This window comes from Pseudopodoces humilis, chromosome 4 (assembly GCF_049639895.1).
Source record: "Pseudopodoces humilis isolate 2021_Gansu_Grassland_sample_001 chromosome 4, ASM4963989v1, whole genome shotgun sequence".
NCBI lineage: Eukaryota > Metazoa > Chordata > Aves > Passeriformes > Paridae > Pseudopodoces > Pseudopodoces humilis.
In genome coordinates, this window is record NC_142203.1 from 13,314,711 (window position 1) to 13,335,591 (window position 20,881).

The 20,881-nt window shown below is 45.0% G+C and overlaps 1 protein-coding gene across 1 annotated transcript; it reads right to left on the reverse strand.

The window, feature by feature from the left end:
- Positions 1 to 978: 978 nt before the first annotated feature.
- Positions 979 to 12,142, reverse strand: LOC148184446 (heat shock factor protein 5-like). Its single transcript, XM_088054612.1, has 2 exons — positions 11,629 to 12,142; positions 979 to 1,328 (listed from the first exon to the last, which is right to left on the reverse strand). Exons 1-2 carry the CDS (start codon positions 12,140 to 12,142, stop codon positions 979 to 981), a joined length of 864 nt encoding a protein of 287 aa, XP_087910738.1.
- Positions 12,143 to 20,881: the final 8,739 nt, after the last annotated feature.

Genomic DNA, 20,881 nt, shown 5'->3' on the forward strand with positions numbered 1-20,881 from the left:
ACCCAGGAAGAGGCCAGAGGTGCAGACACACATGCTAAACTTAAACTGCGAGTTTATTCTAAAGAGCAACCATGTAGGTGAGGCCATAGTCTGCAGCTGCAACTGTTCTGGGGACTCACAGCGTGCACTGAAATTTAATAGCATTATTTGCGGGAGAGACTGTTGGAAATCGAAAATCTGCAGCCTTAGAAAAAGCCTGGATTGATGTAGTGATGAAAGTACACAGACATTAGGTAGAGGAATTATAAACCTATGTTCTTACAGTTGCAAGTAAGAATATGCCTAGAGTAAGTAAGAAATTATATTAAGTAAAATAGTTTGAGGTATAAAGGGTAATAGTGTGATTTATAAAGTAAGTTAGAGATCTAGAAACTGTAACAGAAGTGTGTGTGAATACGTGCCCTGTTAGCTTATTGGTTAAAAGACAGATGCAGTACGGAAAAATCAAGTAAAGGTGATAGGTTAATAAGTGAAAACAAACTTTGTGTCAACTGTCTACTGGACTAAAAAGTTATATATTGCCATGCGGAGAAGAAACTCGTAACTTCCTCGAGCTATGGTTGACTTGTTGCCTGTAAATCTCATGCCTCGGGACTCATATCTTATTGGGCTACTTAAGCAATAAGTCATCTCAAAGCATGGTGGTCCCATCCCTTGTATTTCATCTCAACAAAAGGCAATCTGTAAACTCTGCAATATCCTATCAGAGTCCTAGTTTGGCTTCATTTAAAGAAAAATGGGAGTTCACCTAACACCTACCGGTTATGGATAAATGTTCTTTGCCTCGCCCTTTGACCTCTACACAGAGGCTGTCTGGAAAATGCCCAGAACACCCTCCAAATCTGCAGCAAGGACCAGAAAAGCAGACAGAGATTGTTTTAATATTCATGATCCTGCTTCCTAGTACCCTTGACACTTGCTACCTGATTCTCACAATCAAATGTACACATGACAGAGCACCGTGGCAAAATACTTCAGTCACTTTTTGTGATCTTTCTGAAAAGCCGGGGGAGAGACACATTCCGTACCTGATGGGATGTTGGCTGGCAACTGCTGCTCTGGAGAAATGCAGCTGCTGCTCTCTGGAGAGGCCGCAGAAGTGCTTTGATGGTGCGCAGGAAATGGTGGAATCATGAGCTCTGGCTGGAATTGAAATTTGTGTGTGCCTGGCTCGCCTGATGAAACCTCAAGTCCAGATGTGGCAAACACTTTCTTGGCACTTGCTGGGGAAGCTTCACGCTCTTGAGGATCTGGACTTGTCCTGGAAGGGCCTGGAGGCAGCTCTGAATCCTCAGGTGAGGCAGCACTGCGCTTCTGGCACAAAGGAGCTGTGCAGCAGTGAGGGAAGAAGAAAGGAAGCAAAGGGAAGGCTGGGTCACTACTGGTCCTCAGGTGTGTTTCCCTTGGCAGCAACTGTGCTTTTATCAGGGAAGACAAAAGCTCGCCTCCTCCCAAAACAGGGTGAGAAAGAAAAATATCACATGTCTTGGGGGGTTTGATGCCTATAGAACTTAAGTCAAAGTTACAAGCTGCTTATATAGGTTGAGTTACAAGATATCAATATAACCTGATATATCTGTATCACCAGATATCAATATAACCTGAATCATAACTTCATGTATCTATTTAACCTGATATAAAAGTCTTTCTGTGCATTGTAGTGGCTAGTATATGGTTAACTAGTTGCTCAGTGTTATAGATTTTATTAATTAACAAGAGTCGAAGAAGCCAATCAACAAATTTTATTAATTCCAGCAAGCAAAACAAGGAGGCAATGCAGTGCTGGGTGACAGGGGGATCTCCGTCCTGCCAACTGCCGCGCCTACTGGAGTTCCAGTCGGTCCTTTTAAGTCGCTCACAAGCCTATCATTGTGATACTTCCGGAGTACTCTGCGCATGCTTTGAGGCTGTTGCTGGGGCATTTAACTGTCTTGCTTCACTTCTATTTCTCTTGGTTTCTGGAAAGTACCACTTACACAAAACATGTTAATCTTTACAAACAATTCTAACCACATCTTACTTAACAAGCACATACATTCTATTACAATAACCACATCTTATAAACAAACATACTCTATTACAATAACCACATCCTAGTTAATGAACAAACATACTTCATAACAGTCCCCCCTTTTTATCTAGGATAATTCTTTGCTTTGTTCATTAAACCTTTTTAGTTCTTGCCTACTCCATTCTAACTCTTCTTCATCTGGGCCTGGGTTGATGGGTTCATACTTTGCTCGTATTAGCATCAGATGAGCTGCTTCTAGTCTCTTCTTAACAATTGCTATTATTTTATTGAAGATGCAGGGACCAAAAGTTAATACTTTTACAACAAGTAAACAAGTTTTTAGAACAAGTAAAATAACTGGTCCAGCTATTGTTGACAAGAGGGTGGTAAGCCAGGGAGAATGATTGAACCAGTTGCGATACCAACTTTGGTGAGATTCTCTTTCTCGTTCCCTTTGTTCGAGTTGCTTCCTAAGCTCAGCCATAGTGTCTACTGCTACTCCTGTCGAATCCACATATGTACAACATTGTTCCTTCAAGGCTACACATAATCCTCCCTGTTGTATTAACAGAAGGTCTAATCCTCTCCTATTTTGTAGGACTACTTCGGATAAAGACCGTACTGATTTAGTAAGGGCATCAATAGCTTTCTCTATTTTTAGCAAATCTTCATCCACTGATTGTCTCAATGTTTTTAGCCCAGCTCCTTGGGATACTAGAGAGGTTATACCTGTTCCTGCTCCAACTCCTCCTACCGTTAGCAATACTGCAGTCGTAAGTGCTGTAAATGGTTCTCTCTTTACTAAATGATGTTTTTCTGTTTCTTGATGGTCTATTACATACTCTTTGGGATGATATATAATTCGAGGGACAATGATTACCTGTATACAATATTCATATTTTTCATTGAATACTGTGGTGGATAAGCACGGTGTTAACCCTAGCTTGGAGCATATCCACTTATTATTATTAGCTGGCACTAACCAGTTGGCGACCTCCTTCTTTTGTACTTTTATAGTTTTATTACACAAGTACTTTTGTTCCAGAGGTATAGTTCCTATACATAACCCCTGTCCGGTAACTTGCGTTATTGTAATCCCTGGGGTTCCTTTTTCCCGATTCCATGAACATTCTCTAGGGTTAGTTCCGTTCCTTCTTCTCACATTAGCTACTGACCCTATTGCTTCATAAAATGGAGGACGAATGTCGTAACATAACCAGCATTCTTTAGTTAATTCAGGATGGGTCTGATTTAAAACATTGAAGCTTGCCTGCATAATCTTCCAGAAAGTGTCATATACTCCAGGGGGTGAATGTTCTGTGGGCAGCATCATGATATCATTTTCTTTAGATATGTTATAGTGGGTATTATCACTAGATGCAGGCCTTTCTTTCTTGGCTTTCCTTTCGGTTTTCCTTAAAGCTTTATTGGGTCCTATTGCTTCTGGTAAATCGTGAGGAATTCTCTCTTTCTTTATAAGAAAGTGTCCCCCTCGATCTTTTCCAGGTTCCCACAGTCTGATTCCCCATGTCTTCCCAATAAACCAACCGAGATCTGTTAAAGTTTGAGATTTCACTGTAATTTCTAACCCATCACAAGTGCCTGCTTCTCCCCAGTCTCCCCAGTCTCCATTTATACTACCAAAATTAGTGACTGTGCAGGGTTGAATTCCCCACCCTACAGAAATATATGGATCTGGGCCCCCTCCGGGCGTAAATCCTAATGCCATGGTCTCACAACCCCAATATCCACAATAGAATTCTCCGGGGTAATTGCAATATCCTTTCCCAGGATTCGAGGCTGGGCATATATAAACTGGTCGTCTCGGCTGATCTATCGAGATTAACTCAAGAAACCGGCATTTGAAGGTGGGCACCCCTGAAGTGATTACCGACTGAACTACTTTCTGCTCTTCTTCCCTAATTAGGGACCACTTAAAGGGTTCATGCGTAACTTCATCATTCCCGTAAACTCCCAATAAATTCCAGGACAGTATCCAGATTAACAAAAGACCCGTGGCTTTCCCATTCCAATAACGGAGATCCCATCTCCCAAAAAAATTATTCCCACTCTTGGGGCATCTCTTGGACCATAACATCGTGATCCCATTGACAACAGGAGAATTTCCTCCACTGCTCACTACTCCTCTGCCTCGCCCGTCGACTCGGTTGCTTTGAGCCACGGGGTGAGCCATCTTCTCGGCAGCAAGAGTACTCTTCAGGAGGAAACTTTCTCCCTGTTTGGTTGAGCCTCAGTCTATAAGAGTGCCAATTATGATTTTTTACTTCAGGGACCTTGCAGCTCGCTAGTGCCACTCTTCGGCGACACAGTCCGGCCACTAGCCGGGCCACAAAAGGTCGGGGCTCGTTCGGGTGATAACAGTATAGGTCCGGATTTACCCCTTTTGCAAATATATTCCACCACTCGGCTGACTCCTTTTTTAAATCTCCTACTTTCACCCTTTGATCTAGTACCCAATCAGTTAGCTCTCGTTGGAGTGTCCAACACAGCCGGCACACCCCTCGAGGGGGATATCCGTTCCTGCAATGGGTCCACCACTTCTCCTTGCAAACTAAACAAATAAAACAAACAAATGGATAACAATTTCCCTTACAACCAATGTCTGTACATAAAATGCTCACGTTTTTGTTATAAATGGTCTTTTGTTCATCAGACTCAAATACATCAACTAAATATTTAATCTCAAAAGTTCTATTTAGATCACTCTTTTCCATCAAACTCTAATGTCCTCTCTTGCTGCATAGGTTTCTTAGACAATTTAACTTTCAAGTCTCCTGCAGGGCTAGTGACTGTCCATTCTTTATTGCTCACTGGTCCTTTAATACGGCTGGCATGAGTCCACCCTCTTTCAGCAGTTCGAATAGCTGTGTTAGTAGTCAAGAGCACCAGGTAAGGTCCTTCCCAGCGAGGTTGTAGAGTGGTTTCTTTCCATGTTTTTATGAGCACCCAATCCCCTGGCTTGACCTGGTGTAATGTAATATCAAGAGGAGGTCTCTGGGTTAGTTGCCCCTTTTTCCAAAGTTCTTGTCGATATTGCATCAGTTTATGGATGTATGTGTAAGTAATTTTATCTGAGATTCCCGGGTGATTCATGGGGATTCCTGCATCATATGGCATTCCGTATAACATTTCAAAGGGAGATACTCCTATGTCGGCTCTGGGTTGGGCTCTAATATTTAACAATGCCAAAGGAATACACTTAATCCATGAGAGCTTGGTCTCAAGCATCAATTTTGTTAATTGCTTCTTAAGTTCCCCATTCATTCGTTCTACTAGGCCTGAACTTTGTGGATGCCACAGAGTGTGTTCTTCCCATCTTATTCCCAGGGCTTCTGCCAGATTTCTTATGATTTTGGATGTAAAATGTGGTCCTTGATCCGAATCAATAACTTCGGTTATTCCATATCTAGGGATTATATGTTCTAATGGAACTTTTGTCACTGTCTGTGCGGTGGCCCTGGTGGTTGGAAAGGCTTCTATGAAATGTGTAAGATGGTCTACAATAACTAAAATGTATTTATACCTCCCTACCTTGGGGAGTTCTGTAAAATCAATTTGAACTTTAGAAAATGGTCTTACTGCTAAGGGTCTTCCCCCCATTGGCATTTGTCTTCGTACAGCTCTATTAACTTTTAGACACGTAGGGCATCCCTGAGTAATATATTTTGCCAGGTCATGTAGCCCTATACACATATATTTAGCCGCAAAATGATCTATTAGGGCTTGGCTACCCCAATGCGTCCACTTATGTAGATTATCTAAAATTTGGAAAGCTATTGATTTTGATAACACTTCTCTTCCATCAGGTAAATGCCAGTTCCCTTCTTTATTTTTAGTGCACCCCATTTGAGCGAGTTTCTGTTCTTCTTTTGGGGTGAGTACGAAAATTTCCAATTCGGGCATCAATGGCTCCACTTTCCTTTCCTTTAACACTAATTCTCGTAATGCCGCCCGCTTAGCTTCCTGATCTGCCGCATTATTTCCCCTTGTTTTGTAGACTATCCCCTTTTGGTGTCCTTTTAGGTGTACTACAGCTAGCCTTACAGGTCCTCGCAAGGCAACTAAAACTGCTTTTATTAGCTCTTGGTGAATCAAATCTTTCCCTTGTGAGTTGATTAATCCCCTTTCTTCCCATATTTTCCCAAAAGTGTGTATCACCCCATAACTATATTTGGAGTCCGTGTAAATTGTCCCAACTTTTCCCTTTAATCTCTTTAGAGCTTGTAGGACGGCATATAGTTCACAAGCTTGTGCTGACCAAGAGCTGTTCAGTGGTCCTGATTCTAAAATCTTAAATGTCTTCCCGTCTATAACCGCGTATCCCGATTTTCTTTTCCCTTCAATCACTCTGGAGGAACCATCCACGAAGATTCTTTCCCCATCGTCTAATTCTTCTTCCTCCAGGTCAGGTCTAATCTTTGTCTGTTCCTCAATGGTCTGGAGACAATTATGTGCTAATTCTGACTCTTCAGACCCTCCATATAAAAATTGGGCAGGGTTTTGGAGGCTCGTTGTTTCTAAAGTTAAATTCGGAGCTTCCAATAAGATTCCCTCATATTTAAGTAGACGGGAGTCTGATATCCATTTCTCAGCTTTCTGCTGCAACACACCTCGAATGTTATGAGGGGACAACACTTTTATGTTACTGTTAAAGGTGATTTTTCTGACCTCTTCTACTAATAAGGCACATCCTACAATCACTTGCAAGCAGGTAGGCCACCCTCTACTTACAGGATCTAATAATTTTGACAAGTAGCCTACCGGCTTCTTTTTCCCAGCCCATTCTTGGGTCAGGACCCCATATGCTGTCCCATCGTTCACATTTACAAATAGATAAAAAGGCCGGTTCAGATCAGGCAGGCTTAAAACTGGGGCATTTATCAGATCCTCTCGTAATGCCTGAAGGTTCTCCTCATCTTGCTGAGTCCAAGTAATTAAACCCCCAATAGTCAGTTTATGGTATAAAAATTTAACCTTACTGCTGTAGTTTTCGATCCATTGTCTACAATATCCTACTAAACCTAGGATCTGTCTAATTTGTCTTTTATTTTTGGGAGGTGGTAATAACAGAATTCCTTTTATCTGTTCGGGGTCTATTTTCTTCTCTCCTTTACTGATGTAATGTCCCAAATACCTTACTTCTTCTTCTACAAACTGTAGTTTGATTTTTGACACTTTGAGACCTTTTAGTCCCAAGAAATTAAGAAGTCCAATACTTTCTCTCCTAACCTGTTCCTCTTCCTTACCCGCAATCAACAAATCATCCACATATTGGATGAGAGTAATGCCTGAAGTAGGCTTATATTCTTGTAAAATGTGTTCTAGCGCTTGTCCAAATAAGTTGGGGGATTCGGTAAAGCCCTGAGGTAAAACCGTCCACCTCAATTGTTGTTTTCTCCCGGTGTCAGGATCCTCCCATTCAAACGCGAAGTAATCCCGGCATGATTCATCTAAGGGACAGGCCCAAAATGCATCTTTTAAATCAATCACACTATACCATAGATTTTCAGGGCCTAATTTACTTAACAATGTATAAGGGTTGGCCACTACGGGAAATCGAGAAATGGTTCTTTTATTTATTTCCTGCAAATCGTGTACTAGTCGATATGTCCCATTAGGCTTCTTTACCGGCAAGATGGGAGTGTTAAATGGGGACATGCAGGGTTCTAACAGTCCCTGATTTATGAGTCTCTCTATTTCTGGTTTTAATCCTTTCCTACCTTCTAGTGAAATAGGGTATTGTCTGATTCTAATCGGAAGTTCTGGATTTTTGATTTTTACCGTAAAAGGGGGTATCTCTAGTCGCCCTACAGTCTCCGGGGTATACCAAACCTCAGGGTTAATCATCTTTTCATCTTCTACTCTGAGGGGACAAAGCTTTATTTTTATTTCTTTATTCTCTACTTCCAAGTTTATTCCTAGTTCAATTATTAAATCCCGACCTAATAAATTAAACTCAGCTTCAGGTACTACTAAAAGATTCCCTAACCCTATCTTAAATTCCGTTTCTACCGCTACATCCTTAACAATTCCAACTTTAAAGGGTTCTCCCTTAGCTCCTACAACCAGGGCTGTCTCTCTGGAGAGTTTACATCCAGAGGGCAATTTTTGTACGGTAGATCTCTCAGCCCCCGAGTCTACCAAAAATTCTATTTCTTCTCGGTGGGGACCCACTTTTAGTTTTATCAAGGGCTCACGATGTTTCTGAGTCCCCAACAAATATAAATAGAGCCCCTGACACCCCTAATCTTCCTTAAACGTTTTTTCATCCTGCACCTTAATCCTGCAGTTTCTTTTTAGGTGTCCCTTCTTCCCACAATAAAAACAATTCCTTTCCTCTTTTCTTTCTTTCACTCCTCCATTTCCCTCTCGGCTTGGGGGCTTCCCCCAAAATGGCTGTCTTTCCTGTCTATCCAATTCCCTACTTTCCCTGACTGCCGCAACCATCATCCTAACTTGTCTCTTATGGCTTTCATCCTCTCTCCTGACATAAACTTTCTGCGCTTCTCTAAGAAGTTCGTCTAATCCTCTGTCTTGCCAATTTTCAATTTTCTCTAATTTCTTCCGTATGTCGTCCCAGGCCTTAGCAACAAACTGGGTCTTTAATAAGGCTTGGCCTAACTGAGTGTCTGGATCCAAACCAGAATACATTTGTAAGTTTTTACGCAATCTTTCCAGCCACTCATTGGGAGATTCTTCCTTCTTTTGCCTCTCATTGAAGGCCTTATTGATATTTTGACCCCTGGGAACTGCTTCCCTAATTCCTTGAATAATTATAGTGCGCAAATCCTGCATGTGCGTCCTATGATCTCCGTTCTGGTGGTCCCATTGAGGCCTCTGCAGGGGCCATTTTATGTCCGCCTGGGGTCCTTGTGCATGTTGAGCGTCCCAAATACGCATCCCTGCAGTCCTAATCATGTTCTTCTCTTCAGTGGTAAATAATATATTTAAGATGGACTGCAGTTCATCCCAAGTGTAAATATTAGAGCCTAAAAATTGATCTACTCGTTCAGCAACTCCCAGAGGATCTTCTAAAGTCTTTCCCATCTCCTTCTTAAATTCCCTAACATCCCCCGAACTTAGAGGTACTGAAATAAATCCCATCTGTGGATTAGGACCTCCCATGGGCACCTCTCTTAACGGAAACAAATTTTGTTGCCGCGCACGGCTCCTAGTTCTGGGTCCCTGATCTTGGCTTCCTTCCTGACTATTTGGTCTTTCTTGTAGCCTTCGATCTCCCTGATTATCTAACTCCGGCTCTGGCTGTGGCGGTGGGGGAGCCATCGGTTGCGGTGGGATATACGGTGGGGGTCCTACGGGAAGATCCTCCTCCTGTCGGGACTTTTGTTTCTTACTTTCTGGGTCTATTTCTGATAATTTAAAAATTGAGACTCCCGGTCCCCCTGGGCGTGTAACCCAAACTGCTGCATATTCGCTCTCCTCTTGATTGAACGGAGTTTTAGTATTCACCCAAATATTTAACTTTTGCTGCACCCAATCCTCAGTAGAACCAAACTTTGGCCACCATACTGCCTTATCAATCTGCTTTCCTCCCCAAACCTCCACACAATAATAGATCATTTTGGCTTTATCTTTATTCCCAGTCCTGGGATAATACTTCCACATCTCCAGCATAAATCCCAGTGGGGAGTCCCTGGGTACTGGAGAACGCTTCATGGGTAAAGGGGGCTTGCTTCTCCCTTGTCCCATCTTCTGGAGTGCCTTCTCTCGATCGTGTGTGCGCCTCACTCGTTTCACTCGCTTCCCCTGGTTCGTGACCCATGTCCTCGCGGACAATGGGAAATGCACTACTGAGGGTCCACACTCGCTTGGGGAATCCGGCTACCAGTTCCCCTCTCAAACACACAATCCACAATCGCCACGCTCCGGGATCCCGACCCCGACCAAACGGATACCCCTGCCAAACAGGCAGTCACTTACGCGTCCGCGTCCCGCATCTTCGTCCGGACTTTTGTGCACAAAAATTTAAGGGGTCGACCGGTCTTTCCTTGCCTCCCTGTTTTTAATTCGGGTTCGTCGGTGGGAGTAGGGCAAGCGACCGAAGCCGGGGCCGCCGACTGCGGCGGGGCGCCTCCCCAAGCTTCAGAATCTCACCAATATTCCCATCCGAGTCACGGCACCAATTGTTATAGATTTTATTAATTAACAAGAGTTGAAGAAGCCAATCAACAAATTTTATTAATTACAGCAAGCAAAACAAGGAGGCAATGCAGCGCTGGGTGACAGGGGGATCTCCGTCCTGCCAACTGCCGCGCCTACTGGAGTTCCAGTCGGTCCTTTTAAGTCACTCACAAGCCTATCATTGTGATACTTCCGGAGTACTCTGCGCATGCTTTGAGGCTGTTGCTGGGGCATTTAACTGTCTTGCTTCACTTCTATTTCTCTTGGTTTCTGGAAAGTACCACTTACACAAAACATGTTAATCTTTACAAACAATTCTAACCACATCTTACTTAACAAGCACATACATTCTATTACAATAACCACATCTTATAAACAAACATACTCTATTACAATAACCACATCCTAGTTAATGAACAAACATACTTCATAACACTCAGTGCTGGAGAGATGGGGAAAAAAAAATGAAAAACTCACCAGGTGGTCAGTTTCAGAGATAGGTAAGTATAGTACTAATGAAAAATTAGCAAACGTCAAGCCAATTAGCCACAAGATAAAGAAATTAGACTGGTTAGGACCAGACAGACCAAGGAACACCGTAACTGTGCATGCTCTGAAGACAAAGTTGAAAAGTTCAGATGCAGAGACGACTTTGGAAGCCTTCGTCAAAGACCCCCAACAACCCCCAAATTGGGGAGGCACAAGCACAGTGAAAAAGAACTGTCTGTAGCCATGAGATTATACTATGTAAATTAGTTCCAGAGTGCATAATATACTATGCATATTAGTTCCATATGTTATAATGACATAGTAACACCAAGCAATAATTACTAAATATACCACAGCAATTGACAAAGGTGGATGGATTAGGAGGAGAAATCCTCCTCACCTCCAGCACTGAAATAAACAAACACCTGCTCTACACACACGGGTCTATGGGATTTTATTCCCAGACTATCTTTCGCGCATCACTTTGCAACAGCCAGCTCCCTGTCTACTGAGCTCTCCCCTAGCTGATCAACCCTTGCCAGAAACCCAACTGCCAGCTCTTCTCCCCTCTGCTCCAAATGGGACAGGAGGCTCCCTCCCGCTGGGCCTGAGCACAACCAAGCCCTCGGCTCACACGCACTCACGGAGACCTCCCCCAGAGTCCCAGGGCCACCCAAATGAGCAGCGCCAGCCATGGTGCAGGGCTGGGCCGGCTGCCGGCCGAGCGGGCCAGCGTGTGGCGAACGCAGGCGCGGCGGGACTGTCCCGCAGCCCCCGGCAGCCCAGCACAGCTCCCGGGCCCTGCCGGCACAGCAGCCTTGCCCAAGGACAGCCCCTGTGCCGGCTGGGGCAGCTGCGCTGGGCAACCCCCAGCACGGGTAAGTCCCACTCCTGCCCAGCCTGGCAGCGCCCATGGCCAAAAGCCCACGCCACCCCCTGCGCCCGCAGCTCCCACCCCGCCTCACCAGCTCTGGGCGGCTGCCCAGCAGGAAAGGCGGGCAGCGACCGGTCCGTGGGGAGCCGCTGGAGGCGGCTGGGCTGGCGGCTACGCACCTCCAGCCCCACCGCCAGCTGCTGCCTGTTGGCCCTCGTTAGGCGTTTGATACAGAGCAGGAGCTCGGGATGGTCGCGGCGGAAGTTGGGATTCATAAAGTGGAGCCAAGCCCCGGCATCGCCCGGCACAGCTGAGCCAAGCCATGCTGGCACCTTTTGGAAGCTTGAAAGGTTGAGCTGGCACACGAAACTGCCAAAGTGTGTGGCTTTGAAGGAGTCCGGGGCTGCCCCCGCCCCTTCGCCGCCCCCTCCGTGGGCGCCGCCCGGGCTGAGCAGCTCCCGCTCGAAGAGGAAGCAGTCGATGAGCAACCCCTGGGCCTGGCTGTCCCAGCACACAGAGCGGACGCGGGGGCTGTTCACCAGGCGCCACAACTTGGCAGGGAAGGTGCTGGCATTGAGTACGGCGGGCAGTGGCAGCTCCGCCATGGCACCGATCTGTCTCTGACTGTCGCCGCAATGACCGCGGCACAACGGCCTCGGCCGCGCTGGCGGTGCGCGGCCTGAGGGGGGGCGCTGCGTTCGGTCCCGGCACGGGCCGGACTCGGTGGGGACGAGTGCGGCAGAGCCGAGGCTGCGGGCACAGCGCGGCAGCTCCGGGGGCTGGCCGGACACTGCCCGGCAGGGCGCGGGGCAAAGCCTTTGTTTCTCTGGCTGCATCCATCCTCCTGCCTTTGCTTTGCGGCACAACCCAAAACCACCGTGGCAAGTGGAGGAACTTTCAGAAGGGGGTCCAAACTGAGTAATACTGTAGGAAACTCTTCCCCTTTGTCTAGCTAAAGCGAAATCCCTCTGGTTTGCATAGGCGAAGGGAGGAAAAAGGCCTCAGGGTAAGCAACTTCTGAAAGGAATGAGGAGGAGGTATCTTTACATACAAACTGCGGGCCTGAGGGTAGATAAGGCCAGGTAAGAGGAGGTGAAAAATGCATGTGGGAAATTATAAATTACATAGGAATTCCACTAATTGACAAAGATTGTTACTGTAATAAATGGAATTGATTTTTGCTAACTAAATTGTAACTGTTATTCAAGTTATTTTTAGAAACAGCTGTCAGGAAAATTAATCCACAAACGCCAGAGGTTTATGTCCAAAAAGGAGACAGAGGAGTCCTTTTTTCTTTATTCAAATAAAGGGAGAGGCCATGGGGCATTCCCCTGGGGTCTCCCAAATTTTTGGAGGGCGCAGCCTCCTTTTTATCCTAATTCCCGGCCGCTTGTCCCTTCTCTCTTTCCCCATAGGCTGAGGTACCTGAGAGGTACATACTTTCCAGAACGCCTGATACCTGCGGTACCTTCCCCCCACCCCCAATGCATAATCCCTTCTTAATTCTTAACTTCTATGGAATTCATAGTGTTCTTTCAGTGCCTCTTTCATCTTTTAGTGGAATCCATCCTGTGATAAATGAACTTATAAAAATTCGTAGAGATCTAAATAAATATATTTGTAGCGATAATAATATAAAATATAAAGTACAGTGTGGCCCACAAGTCCTTCCCAGATCTAGTCGCGAATTCCCACTCGAGAGATAACAATCCTAGCCGGCGCCCATCAACGGAAAAGAATGGACAGGACATGGACCATCAGGCTGACAGGGAAGGGCTCAGACGAGATACTCATCACCGGACCTGAACACCCCGCCTTGCAGGCCACTGTTGGGGAAGCAATCAGGCAGACAAAGGGAAAAAAAGTCCAGCCGAGATATCCATCAGCTCCAACCCGGATCCAACCATCCCATCCAGATGGCCTGAACCAAAATGAAATCAAGGAACACCCAGAACTTCTTTACATATGAGGAGACTCTGCCCGGACGTCTATTTGACTCTATTCTCCAACGCCAGGAAATCAATTCATCCAACAATCAAGGACCCTTGGTGAATGGTGCCTGCCTGGAATTTGGCCTCAGGACACAAAATCCCTATAAAAACCCCAGACAGTCTACCCTCCTTCGTGGATTTGGGAACACCTATACCTTTGGGTATAGACCCCTGTCCACCCAGCGCTGCGCTGTTTATTTTATTGTGGTTTTTCCTCATTGTTTATTTTTTTATAAAAATTGTTTTATAATAAATTGTTCTTTTATTTAACCCAAATTTGCCTTTGCATTTATAACACATCCCATTGTTTCTGTTGTCTCTCACTGATAGCTGCATCTTATCAGCGGACCCACAGCTTGTTTGTAAAGACAAACCCATCATTCCTCTCACAATCAAAAGAATCAGTGTTACAACGCAGATGCACCCCTGTACAGATGTTACATGTTAAAACTGTTATAAATGCAAAGGCAAATTTGGGTTAAATAAAAAAACAATTTATTATAAAACAATTTTTATAAAAAAAATAAACAATGAGGAAAAACCACAATAAAACAAACAGCGCAGCGCTGGGTGGACAGGGGTCTATACCCAAAGGTATAGGTGTTCCCAAATCTACGAAGGAGGGTAGACTGTCTGGGGTTTTTATAGGGATTTTGTGCCTTGAGGCCAAATTCCAGGCAGGCACCATTCACTAAGGGTCCTTGATTGTTGGATGAATTGATTTCCTGGCGTTGGAGAATAGAGTCAAATAGACGTCCGGACAGAGTCTCCTCATATGTAAAGAAGTTCTGAGTGTTCCTTGATTTCATTTTGGTTCAGGCCATCTGGATGGGATGGTTGGATCCGGGTTGGAGCTGATGGATATCTCGGCTGGACTTTTTCCCTTTGTCTGCCTGATTGCTTCCCCAACGGTGGCCTGCAAGGCGGGGTGTTCAGGTCCGGTGATGAGTATCTCGTCGGAGCCTTTCCCTGTCAGCCTGATGGTTCATGTCCTGTTCATTCTTTTCCGTTGATGGGCGCCGAGCATGTCCCTGTCAGCCTGATGGTCCATGTCCTGTTTGCATCTTCAGTCGGGGTTTGCAGGGAGGGGTGCCCAGGTGCGGTGTGGGGTCGATAGTCATCTCGGCCTGGCTCCTTTCTTTGTTTAGCTTAATCATTCGTGTCCTGCTTTTTCTTTCAGGCTGATGAACGTCGCCTAGGGTCGTTACCGCCTGAATGGGTAGTTACGGCTGGGTTTGGGGAAATTCTTCGGCCACACTATATTTTATATACTTTTTACATTGTTATAAATCTAGTTATATACTTATTTATTTTTTCACGAATTTTTATCCAAGGTTACATTTATCACAGTCCCCCGCCTAATAATCCATCACATTAAAAATTCGTGTTATTTTATTCAATTCTATGGGGGAAGGACTATAATTTTCACTCACATTTATTTTCTTCCCAGTCCGTTAACGAATTCTCACAATATTCTTGTGACAGGTTATGTTTATTTTGTTTTCAGGGTCTATCCCTTCCTCATCTTTGTAGAAGCAGAACACTTGGTCGAATTGCAAACATACTCGGTCATCACCACTTTTTAACAAATCAAGAATTATCGGTTCATTATTAAAAAAAGCTTTCTCTTCATGTTTTAAATTTCTACCTTCCCTATATACTTTCTCTCCCATGGTACACATTTTTAAGTTTGCTTTATTGTAACATAAAGGGTTAACCTTATAATATGCCAAAAAGGTGGATTGTCTTTTTCCTCCTATCCAGACAGTTTTGTTACATTGGCTGCAGATTGGAATTGGAGGGAGCATTCCCACTTCTCTCTTATACCTGAAATGGGAAGCTTCAGTCTTTCTTTTCATAGGAGTTTTAGACTGCCCGTCCTTAAGACTTGCCTTTGAGTGATAACACCAGACCTCCCCCTGTAGTTCACAGAGATTATACTGAGTGCCGTTGGATAAACAAAAACCCCTTTGTTGTTCTGGAGGACAGTCAATTATTCGTCCGGCATCTGTGGCAGTCTGGCACCGCTCACACTTCCCTAGGGGATGATCCCCCAGAGGCACCTCGGGGCTCATTCCCTTGGTCAAGCACATGGCTAGATTCAGGACTATCAGGATTCCCCACCGGTGTATCCCTCTGCCTTGCCCTTCGCCCGTATAAAAATATACGGCGGGGATTACCATCTTCCCGGCAGCAAGGATATTCTTCAGGGGCCCTTGTAGTCCTTATGGCGTACCTTCTTTTGAAGGCAGCCCACCGAGACGACTTAATCGTGTCTGTCCTGCACGGTACTTTTACTGTCTTTTGGCACTCGATTTCCAAAGCTTCTGCCTTGGAGTCTAGCTTCCCTCTTATCTCTTTTTGAAAAAGTAGGAACCACTCAGGAGAGTCGAGTTCCAACAACCCCGCCCTGGTGGCAAGTATTAAGAGACGGCTAGTCAAATCCTGTTCCTTTTCTAGACACTTTGTACACAATCCCTTAGGTTTGTACCCTCCCCAACAGTGGGTTACCCAAATCTGGTTACAATAGGCGCACTTAAAATGTATAAACGGAAAACAATCACACTCAGGGTTGATACAACTTATCTGGTCGTCACTGGTCATTTGTGGTGACGCTGAAGTCTAATTTTTAGTTCTCCCGGAGGGGTGGTGACTTTCCACTTGGAGGTGTCGTATTCCTTTACTTTTTTTACTCGAGATGAGTGCGTCCAACCTCTTTCTGCGGTCCGGACAGCTGTGTCTGTGGTCAGGAGAACCAGGAAAGGTCCTTCCCAATGGGGGGTGAGGGGAAGCACCTTCCACGCTTTGACGAGGACTTTATCCCCAGGCTGTATCTGGTGTATTGCGAATCCCAGAGTGGCGCTTTGGGGGATCAGTCCTCGCTTTCGCAGTTCCTGTAAATTTTTGTTGATAGCAATGAGATATGGTTGTATTTGCACATCCTCCACTTGAGGGTGTCCTACTGGCATTCCATGTTTGTATGGCATCCCGTACAACATTTCAAAAGGGGACAGACCCGTTTCAGAATGGGGCATTGTTCTAATATTTAGTAAAGCAAGGGGGAGACACTTAATTCATGACATTTTTGTCTCTATCATGAGTTTAGACAATTGGGATTTAAGTGTCTGGTTCATTCTTTCCACTTGCCCGGAACTCTGAGGATGCCAGGGAGTGTGGTATTGCCACCTAATACCCAGAGCTTCTGAAATTTGTTTTATAATTTTTGAAGTGAAATGAGTTCCTTGATCCGAATCAATACAGTCCACTATCCCATACCTAGGGATGATTTCTTCCAATAAAATTTTTGATACTGTTTGGGCCGTAGCCCTTGCCCTGGGAAAGGCTTCTACCCAGTGCGTTAGTTTGTCCACTATTACTAATAAGAATTTATATCTACCGATTTTTGGTAATTCGGTGAAGTCCACCTGGATCCTCTCAAATGGTCTGTATGAGAGAGGCCGCCCTCCCCAAACAGTTTGTTTGGAGTTGGATTTATTCACTTTTTGGCAAACCACACACCCCTGTACCTCTTGTTTGGCAATTTCAAAAATCCCCTTGCATCCGAAAAATTTCAGGAACTGATCAGCCAACGCCCGAGTTCCCCAATGGGTCTGTTTGTGTAGTCTTTGTAATACTCTCCTTGCCACTCCCCTAGGGATCAGTTCCCTCCCATCAGGTAACCACCATTTTCCTTGTTTCATGACTCCCCCTATTTTTTTGAATTCTTCAATCTCTTTCTCTGAAGGGAGCATGGGGATCTCAGGTGATTCCTCCGGAGTCACCTCGGGAATACTTACGGTAAGCAGAGCTGCTCGTTTTGCCTCTTTATCGGCTAGGTTGTTACCTCGGGTTTGAAACTGCAACCCTGTCTGGTGTCCTTTTACATGGACAACTGATATTTCTCTCGGCTCCCGGACTGCCTCTAGAATCTGTCGGATTATTTCCCCATGAATTAGGTCTTTTCCTTTGGTATTTATCAGACCCCTCTCTTCCTAAATTTTTCCGAAAGTGTGTACCACACCGAAAGCATACCGTGAATCTGTGTATATGGTCCCTCTCTTTCCTTTCAACCTCCGGAGGGCTCTTAGGAGAGCACAGAGCTCGCAAGCTTGTGCAGACCAACTTGCTTTCAAAGGACCAGATTCTACAACTTCCCCAGATGCACCATTTATTATCGCATATCCCGATTTTCTTTTTCCCTCAATAATTTTCGAGGATCCATCTACAAACCACTTCTCTCCCCCTTCTAACTCCTGATCCTCTAAGTCCGGTCTTATTCTGGTCTGCAGCTCCACGATCTCAGAACAGTTATGCACTAACTTCTCTATAGGTTCACCGAATAAAAACTGAGCAGGATTTTGTGCAGAAGTAGTTTTCAATTCTAAACCGGGTGAGCTGATTAAGATGGCTTCATATTTCAGGAGCCTGGAATCAGTCAGCCACTTCTCTGCTTTTTGTTGCAATATGTTTCTCACATCGTGGGGAGTGTAAACTACCAGGGGAGCCCCAAAAGTTATTTTCTCTTCGCTTCTCCCACTAACAGGGCCACTGCTACAATTGCTTGTAAACACGTAGGCCAACCCCCGACTGACTGGATCTAAGTTCTTTGAAAGAAACCCTATAGGCTTCTTTTTGTCTGCCCATTCCTGAGTCAGGACTCCCTGTGCTGTTTGTCCACTCACATCCACAAACAACTGGAATTCTTTATTCGTATCTGGTAGAGTTAGTACCGGGGCAGTCATAAGAACAGTTTTTAATTTCTGAAAATTAGACTCATCCTGTTCAGTCCACTTCAGCCTGTCAGTGTTTAATCTTTCATATAAAAACTTTACCTTTTCACTGAAACCCTCAATCCACTGCCTGCAGTATCCCAAGAGCCCTAGAATTTGTCTAATTTGCGTTTTTGTTTTTGGTGCAGGCAATGCAAGGATGCCTGCTACCCTCTCCGGGTCCAATTTTTTTTTCCCTTGAGATATCCAATGTCCGAGATATTTTATTTCAGGCTCTGTGAATTGCAGCTTGGATTTTGATACTTTCAAACCTTTCCTTCCTAGAAAGTTTAACAAGGCAATCGTGCTTTTCCTCACGCTCTCTTCAGTCGGTCCAGCTATTAGCAAGTCATCTACATATTGCAAAAGCTTTGTCCTGTCTTCAAGAGCAAATTGGGTTAACATTTGTTCTAAAGCTTGTCCGAAAAGGTTCGGAGACTCCACAAACCCCTGGAGGAGGACTGTCCACCTTAGCTGTTGCTTACGGTTTGTATCTGGGTCCTCTCACTGAAATGCAAAATAATCTCTACTCCTTTTCGTCCAGAGGGCAAGTCTAAAAAGCATCTTTCAAATCAATCACACTATACCACACATCTTCTGGTGAGAGTCTATTTAGTAAAGTATAGGGGTTGGCCACCACCGGGAATCTAGTCTGGGTCCTAGCGTTTACCGCTCGTAGGTCCTGGACCAATCGGAAGCTGCCATCCGTCTTCCTTACAGCCAGGATGGGGGTGTTGTGTTGAGAAATGCAAGGCTCTAAAGTACCCCCTTTTAGGAGGTCATCAATTATTTGTTTCAACCCCCTTCTCCCTTCCATCGGGATGGGATATTGTTTAACCCTTATGGGGTCTTCAGAGTTCTCGATTTCTATTTTGATAGGTTTGATATCTAGCTTTCCTACCTCTCTCTTTGAATGCCATACTTCAGGGTTTATTTTCTTCTCATCTTTAGGAGTCAACTTAAATATTTTCACCACTAATTTAGAATTTTTTTAATCATGATATTAATTCTTAAAGCGACAATCATGTCCCTTCCCAACAAATTGTAATCTGCTTCTTCCACTAATAGTAAATTCCCTACGCAAATTTTATTTTCAGATTTTATTTCCACATCTTTTATTATAGGTACTTCAAAGGGGTCTCCCTTTGCACCGATTACAAAAACTTTTTCTCTGCTAGCCACACATCCGTATGGCAATTTCTGCAGGGTACTTCTCTCTGCCCCAGTATCCACAAGAAAACTTACCTCCTGTCGTTGGGGTCTCACTTTTAATTTTATCAAGGGCTCCTTGGATGTTCTGGTCCCCAAATTAAAGAGCCCCTGACACCCCTAGTCTTCCTGAAAAATTTTCTCATCTTTTATTTTTTGTTTACAATTCCGCTGAACGTGTCCTACTTGTTTACAGTAGTAGCATTCAGGGGGCTCTCTCCGTGGGGCCGGGGCTGCCCGGTGAGAACCTCGACCTTTCCCGGGTAGTGTTTTAAACTTACCCTGCATCTGTTCTTGTTTCTGGACCTCTTTTACCGCAGTTACTAAAATTTTAGCTTGCAATTTCTGCTTCTCATCCTCTCTCCTCATGTATACTTTTTGAGCTTCCTTTAGGAGCTCCTGGAGGCTTTTATCTTGCCACCCCTCGATCTTTTCTAATTTTCTCCTAATATCTTCCCAAGATTTAGCAACGAATTGTGTTTTTAACAGAACCTCCCCCACAGGAGAGTTCGGGTCAGTCCCAGAGTAAATCTGTAAACTTCGCCGTAATCTCTCGATCCATTCAGTGGGTGGTTCCTCTTTTCCTTGACATTCTCTAAAAACTTTGCTAATATTCTGGCCCCTAGGGACCGCTTCTCTTATACCTTGTACAATCATGCTCCTTAAATCCATCATGTTCCGTCTGCCTTCCTCCGTCTGTGCATTCCAGCTCGGGCTTACGCTAGGCCATTTCTGGTTACCTGGCATCCCCTGTGGATTGCGTCTGTCCCAGTCTCTGATCCCGGCTTGTTTAATCATCTCCCTTTCCTCCTGATTAAACAATGATCTCAGGATTGCCATAAGATCGTCAAAGGTATAAATACTACTCCCTAAAAATTCATCTAACCTCTCAGCCACCCCAAGAGGGTCATCCAACAACTGCCCCATCTCTTTTTTAAATGCCCTTACATCTCCAGAGTTAAGGGGTACATTCACAAAACCGATCACTCCCGGGGCCGTCGGTACTTCCCTAAGAGGGAACAACCGGTGCCCCTCTTCACTCTCTCCCCATTCATTATCCGTCATTCTCGCTCTCAAACGGGTTCTACTTGCGGGAGGGGAATTGGTGATTGTGGGTTGCCTCCCTGTTATCAATTGTGGGAATTTTGCCGCCACCCGGCTGAAGGGAGGAATCCCCTCCGTTGTATGGGAGGGTCCCGGTTGTGGCGGCTGGACCGGCAGGGACGGATAGGGTGATCCCCAGCCTTGTGCAGGAAAAACCTCCGAGGAGGTTGCTGTGGTTACGGTGTTTACAGGCGGGGAAAGGGGAAGGGCTGCCGGCATCGCTGCTGGCCCCGAGTCTCCCGCTTGAGACACACGTATCTCAGTGGGTTGG